Here is an 8,506-nt window from a genome sequence, read left to right on the forward strand (position 1 = left end):
CAAGATTTTCAAATAAAAAAATACTTAATCTAATCTATTATTATCTCCGTTTTATGGCGATTCCCAGGTTTACCCGGGTAGGCCAGTTTTTCCTCTGATTCTTTTCCATTTTTGACGGTCCTGAGCATCAATATTTGTAAGATTCATGCTTCTCATATCCGCCGCTATCATATTTGTCCACGTCATTATGGGCCTTCCTCTAGGTCTTGATTCTCCTACTTCCATCAAGGTACATCTCTTTATCCAGTCATCTTTTGTCATACGTTCCACATGCCCAAACCATCTTAGTCTATTTCGTCGCATTACCATTCCAATCTTACATATTTTATCCCCAATTCTTCCTCAATGTTTGCCATTAATACAAGGTCATCTGCATATAATAGCTCCCAGGATCCTTCACGCTTCACCCATTTCTCTAGCCACCACGTCCATTACTATGATAAATAATAATGGACTCAGCACGGATACTTGATGAAGTCCTACCTTCACCTCAAAGCTTTTACTATCACCATAATCCGTCAATACTGCTGTTTGTGCTCCCACATACATTACCATCACTGCGATAACCAACCATTCCTCCAGACCTGATTTTCTCAAGGCCCATCTAGTAACCTCACGCGGCACCCTGTCAAATGCTTTCTCCAAATCAACAAACGCATAATACAGTTTCTTTTCCTTCGCAAAGTACTTTTCCTGTATCTGTCTCACCACAAAAATTATATCGTGCCTTTCCCCGATGGAAAATCAAACTGCATTTCATATTTTAGTTTGTTCCCTTATCCACTTCTCTAACACCCTCTCAAATACTTTCATCGCATGTTCCAAGAATTTAATAGCTCTGTAAGACACGCAATCTAAAGGATCACCTTTCCCCTTGTATACTGGGATAATTATAATTCTTCGCCAATCCTCGGGAATAGTTCCTTCTGTGACAATTTGATTGGCTAAATTCATTAACTATAATCCCTAAATCATCAGAATCTTTAAACATCCCTGATACCACCATCGTTAAACCCGATAACTTCCCTTTTTTTTATCTTTTTAACTGCTCTCTTTATTTTATCCTTGCCAAATTTACACTCTGGACCTTCTATCTTTCAACAGCTAACATTATTATCCATTCATTTTCTTCGTTCAAAGATCTTCCATGTGTTCTTAATAACACTACTATCAATCACCATTTTTCCTTTCGTATATTTCGAACATTTAACACTTAACACATCCTGCCTCTTTTTTGACATCTGCTTTGCCATTCGAACCACATTTCCTATTCCTTTATCGCATTCCATTTCTTTAGCAAATTCCTGTCTTTTTCCTTGTTGCGCCTTCGCTATTAATTTCTTAGCATTTCTTTTCATCATCTTGTAAATTTCGTTATCACTATTTTCTTTACTATTATACCATTCTTTGAAGCATCTCCGTTTCTCATCCACAGATATAGCCACCTCCGGGTTTCACCACCAAGTCTCCTTATGTCTAGGCATCCCTTTTGTCCTACCACATACCTCCTCAGTTGTCATCACCCAGGCTTTCTTCATGGCTTCCCACTTGTCATTTACCCCAAATGCTTGTGCCACTTCCGCCTTCCTTATCGCCAATGTCATATTGAATTGACATCTGGCACTCTCCTCCTTCAATTTTCAAACCTCCAGCCTTGGCACAAACCTTCTTTTAGTGATCCTGGCGCCTAAAGTGAGATCTCCTATAATTAGTCGATGCTGATTAATACATTCCTCTCCCGGTATCACTTTCACATTTTTTTACTATACATCTATTACATCTCTTTAATAACAAATAATCCACTGCACTTTTGGTACTAATCGACTTATAAGTCACCAGCTTCTCTGATTCTTTCTTAAACATTGTATTACAGATAATCATATCCATAGCATCACTAAAATCTAAAATCCTCTCCCCTTTCAAATTTCTCATGCCGTAACTGAACCCTCCATGTACTCCTATAACCCTCACTACTCGCTCCCACGTCCATTCAGATCACCAGCCAGGATAATCACCTCTTCATTTGTCAGTCTCGATGACATTTCCAATAGACTATCCCAAAATATATTTTTCTCTTCTTCATTTCTTTCAACCTGAGGAACATATGTAATATTATATAGCTTTCTACCAAAAATAATCTTGATAACCATTATCTGGTTATCTAGCCTTCTCACTTCGTCTACATTGTCTACCAATTTCTCCGTAACCAATACCCCAACTCCAGCCTTACCATCATTACTTCCTTGCCAAAATAATTTATACTTTTCACTAGTCTTGCCAATCATTCTTGCGCCCTTTACAGGTCTCCTGTATGCATCACACATCTATATGCCTTCTATGCAATACATCAACCCCTTCTCCCGCTATTCCCGTCATACTCCCAACATTCCATGTCACGACCCTTACTTGATCCCCCGTAAACTGGTTTCTCCACTTATTATCAAGTCGTTTATGGCCTTCATAAGTTTCATTTTCATGGTTCCACCAGGTTAGGCGGATGAGGAGGCCCACGGGGTACTTTGGGCGGTACCCCGACCATGCTTTGTTGTTATTATAGGGAAATTTTGTAACATCTTTCCTGACATCAACACCTTTAAGTGGTTTTTACATCCCGTCGAGGAGACGGTGATTCTATTCTAGACCCAGATCACAGGGAACCTTTTAGACCTCCATTAACAGCCAAAAGACGTTGTTAATCCCCCTCCACGATGAGGCGGAAGGTTGGATTTTGGGAGAGAATCTAATTTATTGTCCATTAATTAAATTTTCAAAACTGGCATTCAAAGCAGAATAGGAAAAATAGAATTATATTCAGAGTTGGGCAGGTCCTCCGGAAAAAGAATCTAGATACAGATTCTTTATAAAAAAAATTGATCTTCGATGAGATACTAATATCTTTTTCAAAATATCAAAAAGATAAAAGATACATGTATCTTTTGAAAATGAGAGAATCTTAAATATAAGATACTTTTATAAAATTTTCACTACCAATTAAATTAAAATAATTTATAAAATATGATTGTGTATTATTTATACACAATCACATATAATATGAATATTTACAATAATTAATAAAATATTTAATTACGAGTTAATTATAATAATCATTCATTTTAATATTAATTTTATTCATAGCATAAACATGGAAAGGAGTATTTTTAATGGGAGTTGAAATATTAGTTTGCAAGAGTATTTAAAATAGATTAAATCAATTATTATTAAACCCAGTGGCGTCACTAGGAGGGGGCGTGCAGGGGCTCGAGCCCCCTGAAAAATTTGAATAGCTCCCTGAAGCAAAAAAAATTTTTTTAATGGAACTTAACCCCTTGAACTAAAAATAAATTTTTTTGATTGGCCCCTGAACGATTTCTTTTATAATTCTATAAGTAATATATAGATTTAATTTTATTATTCAAAAATTAATAAGACTGTTTAAATCTTTATTAAATGAATATAATTTTAAATATTAGATTAGATTAATGCACATAAATTATATTTTCACTATGTCAGCTTGCAATCAAATTCTGTGTTAAAATAGAATATCAATATCACTCACTAAATATTAATTTAGCATTAACAGTTGAAGCTTAATTGACTATTATTATTTAAATTATTATATAACCCTAATTAAATAAATATAGTCAATTATTAATTGAAAACTAACAAATTTAATATTGTAATTAGCCGAGTTCAAAATGACTAATCAATTGTATATTTATTTTTAAATTAAATTATCATATCTATTCCTAAAAATATTTTCAAGGTCCAAATAAGTATAAGAGATTTCTTTATAAAAAATAAGTAAATTGACATATAGACATATATATAATCCTCTATTATATACAGTTGGTTATAAAATATTAGATAAAATGCCAATTTTATAGACGTATTTGACAGTTATATAATATATTACAGTTAATATTATAAAAAATTTTACTAATAAATACTTTTGATATTAAATATTGTAGCAATTTGCATTCAAGTATTTAACGTAGTTAAAAATAATTTTAAATTAAACATTTTATTTTTCATCCTACAATGGATGTAATAAATTAGATATCTCTCTTTTTTAACTTGTTTTTAGGAAAGCTTTTTTTTTCTTTTTCGAAAAACAGTTTTGAGTTAAAATTTTATATATTTTTTATATTATTACAAACTACTATTATTTTAAGATACAATATACCAAATAGAGGTGGTGCGACAATATTATATAGAATCTTAATTGTTTCATAATATCATTCTGGTCCTTATTTTATAGGTATAAAATATTTCATTTCTAATATGGCATTCTTGCCGTGTAAATAACTCAAGGCTTCAATATATTTGCATATTTATTTCCTCCAAATATTATCATTGTTTTTATTTTATAAATTTATTTATCATAATAAATTCTGTTATTAGTTTACATCTTGAGTGTCATGGCCAGGGTTGCCAGGTCAAAATTTTCAAATTGCGGGAGTAATTTGGTATTATGCGGGAGAAATATGAAAATTGCGGTAGAAATATAAAAATTGTTAAAAAATTTTTTTTTTGAATTGACTAAATTATCCGCCTATTATTTTTTATAATTAGTTCATATAAATACAAAGTCGGTAACTATTTTTCAAAATAAAATACGTTTTGATTTATTAAAATATATTAATTTATAGAAAAACCAACGATCTTTTTTAAATATAAAAGGTAAACAAGATAAAATTTTATAAAAAAAAACGACTTTTAATTTTGCAATTAAAAATATATTTTATGCGAATGTCCCGCAAAACGACCGCAATTGGAAATCTACCATGTGTGTGTAAAATTATAGGGATAGGAACTTAATTATCACCTATCATGTTTAAATACATAATAAGGTACTCCAAAAATAAGAAATAATACAGATACAACTACAGTTGCGGCAATTGTATCACTTATCTTGTAGTTCAACATTCACAGAGATACTTAACATCACAATGTTGGTAGAATAATATTTAACGACTTATAAATTAAAACTATACTTGTAGAACAAAAATGAGCAAGGCTATCACCAATGTTTTAGGACCTAAATCCAGGAGGTCAATTCTTGACGATTTGAAAAATGGGCATTCATATGCAATTCTAACAGATGCATAATAAGGGAAATATTTTTCCTCCGCTATTTCAACAAAATTAAGGTCGTAACTATTAAATCTTTTCCCCTCAAATAGTGAAAAATCTAAAGACATAGCTAACCATATAATGGTAAATATAGCAGATTCGAGATTATCAATAAATTGCATGTCAGCTTTCTGATCTGATAATGCCTCATTGAATTTGGTGAAAACATAGTGTATTTACAGAATTGAGTCAGCACAATGTTGGTTGCGATATGTTCTTAATACCCGTCATCGATAGAATTTTAAAATTTTATAAACCTTTAAAAAAATATTTCTTAAATAAAGATTATAAAAGCTGTCCTAATATTTTGAAAATTTTTTTCAATAATGAATGGCAGAGGTATATTTAGGTAGGAAATCTACTACATGCTGTTAATGTGTAGTTGCAATCAGAAGAATCTTAACAAAGATTCACAAGATTATGCTGCAGATGTGTTCATCTTTACAGTTAAAAATTGACTCTAAATTTTATGGCGCCATTGCTAAGACTTAATTATATTTTATTTGAGATTAAATAATAGAACTTAATGTTTACCGTCATTATTGAGATATTTATAAAATTCCTGGCATGACATATTATATATTGTTTAACCATTAGCTCGGCCTCTAATGTTGTTAAAGCAATTCGATTTCTCTCCTTTTTCCAGGTAGTCCTCATCAGTCTAAAAATGCGCTCGGGTGAGGCATTAGAATGAGGTAAGGAGAAGACATACTCGCATATTTTTCCAAGCATGGGGATTTATCGTTATTACGAAAAAATTCTACCCATTTCTCCTCTGCTTTTAGACCATTTAACTTTAAGTACTTTTGCGAATCATAAAAAATAGAGAGAATTACAATCTCCTTCAAACAAGAAATCAATGTCTTTCGGTATTTTTAATATATCTATTAAATTATAAAAACAATCAATTGATGGTTTCTGTTCCAAGGTCATAATATTTATACATTTGTAAATAGAGTTATTAAAATCAAATTTTGATTGTAAATATTAAAATTGTCTTAATAAAAATATCTGCTTCATTTAAAAATGTATTAATTAGAGTATTATTGGAACATTTTAATATAATATTTTTAGCAATAGCGCCATAAAATTTATTATCTATTTCAACTGTAAAGATGAGCAGAGCTGTAGCATGATTTTGTGAATCTTTTTTAATAAAGAATATTCTGATTGCAACTGAATATTAACTGCATGAAGTAGATTTCCTACATGTGAAACGAATCCCAAATATGCTTCTGCCATTTCATACTCGAAAAAATTTTTCAAAATTTTAGGACAGCTTTTAAAATCTTTATTTAAGAAATATTTTTTTAAGGGTTTGTAAAATTTTAAAATTCTATCGATGGCAGGTATTAATGACAACCACCTGATAGATATATATCGCAACAACTCACACCATTCCAAGTCAGACCACTTCACCAACTCTTTTAATTCAATAACTCTTTTAGTTGATAAACTAAATTCGTTAAAACATTTCATCACAATTATTTCGACATCCATAAATAGTACATTTATTGCCTTCTTGTAAGAATTATGTAGTATATGGCATATACAGCCAATTGGTATTAATTCATTATTGTGCTGCCTCAATTCGGTAACTTTGGTTTTTGCCAAAATTTACAGAGGTATTATCAGCGCAGAAAGCTGACATGCAAATCATTGATAACCCTGAATCAGCTATATTTACCATTATGTGGCTAGCTACATCGTTGTATTTTTCACTATCCGAGGAAAAAATTTTAACAGTTTTATTGAAATGTTCTTAATCTTGTTGAAATAGCGAAGGATCGAGGGAAATGTTTTAATATTTTCATTATTAGGTGCATCTGTTAGAATTGCATATGGATGCCCATCTTTCAAATCGTCTAGAATTGACCTCTAGGATTCATGTACTAAAACACTTGTGATAGCCTTGCTCATTTTTGTTCTGACACAAGTAAGGTTTGCACTTATATTGGAGTGGTTTAATATCATGAGAAAAAGATTCGACCCACATTGTGATGATATAGCTCTGTGAATGTTGAACTACATGATAGATGTATACGATTTCCGCAAATGTAGTTGCATCTGAAATATTTATTATTTTTGAGAATATTATTGTATAGCAATCGATGTTGATGATATACTCCCCTGTACTGACTTATATGAATGAAATGATGTTTATTAATTATTGGATAAAAATATAACAGGATAGAAAGAAATTTACAAACTAGACATGTTTTTTGAATAAATATTTAAAATTATTTTAAAAATAATCAATTAATGTCTCTCAAAATTAGTATTTATATATTAAAAAGGTTAAAATACTAAAAAAAAAATTGCGGGAGAAATTAAAAATTGTGGTAGATTTTTGCGGGAGATTTCTAATTGCGGTAGTTTTGCGGGAGAGAAATGTCTGCGTGTAAACTAAAAAATTGCGGGAGTCTCCCGCTGATGGGGGGAGACATGGCAATCCTGGTCATGGCTATGACTGTAAATTAACCAGCATCTATTATTTGTGTTTATGTAATTTAGGATTATTACTACAGCTGCTGAGAGCATATGATTGCATATTTTAGATAAACAATACTAGTTAACTGTGTAGTCGTTTATATATCATTAAAAATGGAAAATAATCTTTTAGAAATTTAATATCTCACAATAATTTTCTGGATTACTTATCTAGCTTCCATTATGTCATCTAAGAAGAAGCTCTAACCACCATATAGTTTTATGATTTGGATTGGTCGTTTATCTCTTCTTCAATAATTGTTAATTTGGTTTAGGCCTATAAATTTTTCCTTATTAGTCCATTCTATAAAACCATGTCTAAAATGGTAACAGAAGTTATATTAGTTTCATAACCTTTTGTCAATGTAAGTTGCTAAGAATTATATTATTGCATTATGTGGTTTTTAAAAACTATTATCAATCGAGGCATATGTATGAATAAATTAGCCTTTTTTATCACTTGTAATTCTTTAGACGCAAATTTTTTTACATCAGCAATCGAAAATATTTTATACTGTAATAAATAGATTTAGTATTAAAAAATATTATTTTTAGAAATGTCTTGTAATGTTTCAATTATTTATATGCCAGTTTATTTTGTATGCATAATATAATAAATGACAAAATATGAATTCAGAATAATTGTTTAGAGTTAACAAATTTTAAAAAAGTATAATATATTATAAAACCCGGCCGAAGACCCGCAAATTAGAGGCATGGGGGGCTTCGCCCCCTATAAATTTTTTTTTAGTTAAGCCCCGTGAGATTGTAAAGGCTAGAAAAGCCCCTGATAAACCTTTACTGTTTGGCATATTTAACATTGTGCCAAAAATTAAATAGCCTTACAACTGTTTCATGGAGGAAAATTAAGCATTTCTAATGT

At 30.7% G+C, this 8,506-nt stretch overlaps 1 protein-coding gene across 1 annotated transcript; it reads right to left on the reverse strand.

Annotated features, from left to right (window-relative positions):
- Positions 1-396: 396 nt before the first annotated feature.
- Positions 397-954, reverse strand: LOC135924216 (uncharacterized). Its single transcript, XM_065459263.1, has 2 exons — positions 785-954; positions 397-727 (listed from the first exon to the last, which is right to left on the reverse strand). The coding sequence occupies exons 1-2, from the start codon at positions 952-954 to the stop codon at positions 397-399; spliced, it is 501 nt and encodes a 166-aa protein (XP_065315335.1).
- Between the last annotated feature and the right edge of the window lie 7,552 nt (positions 955-8,506).

This window comes from Gordionus sp. m RMFG-2023, chromosome 2, assembly GCF_954871325.1.
Source record: "Gordionus sp. m RMFG-2023 chromosome 2, tfGorSpeb1-WG-v2, whole genome shotgun sequence".
NCBI classification, from domain to species: domain Eukaryota; kingdom Metazoa; phylum Nematomorpha; class Gordioida; order Chordodea; family Parachordodidae; genus Gordionus; species Gordionus sp. m RMFG-2023.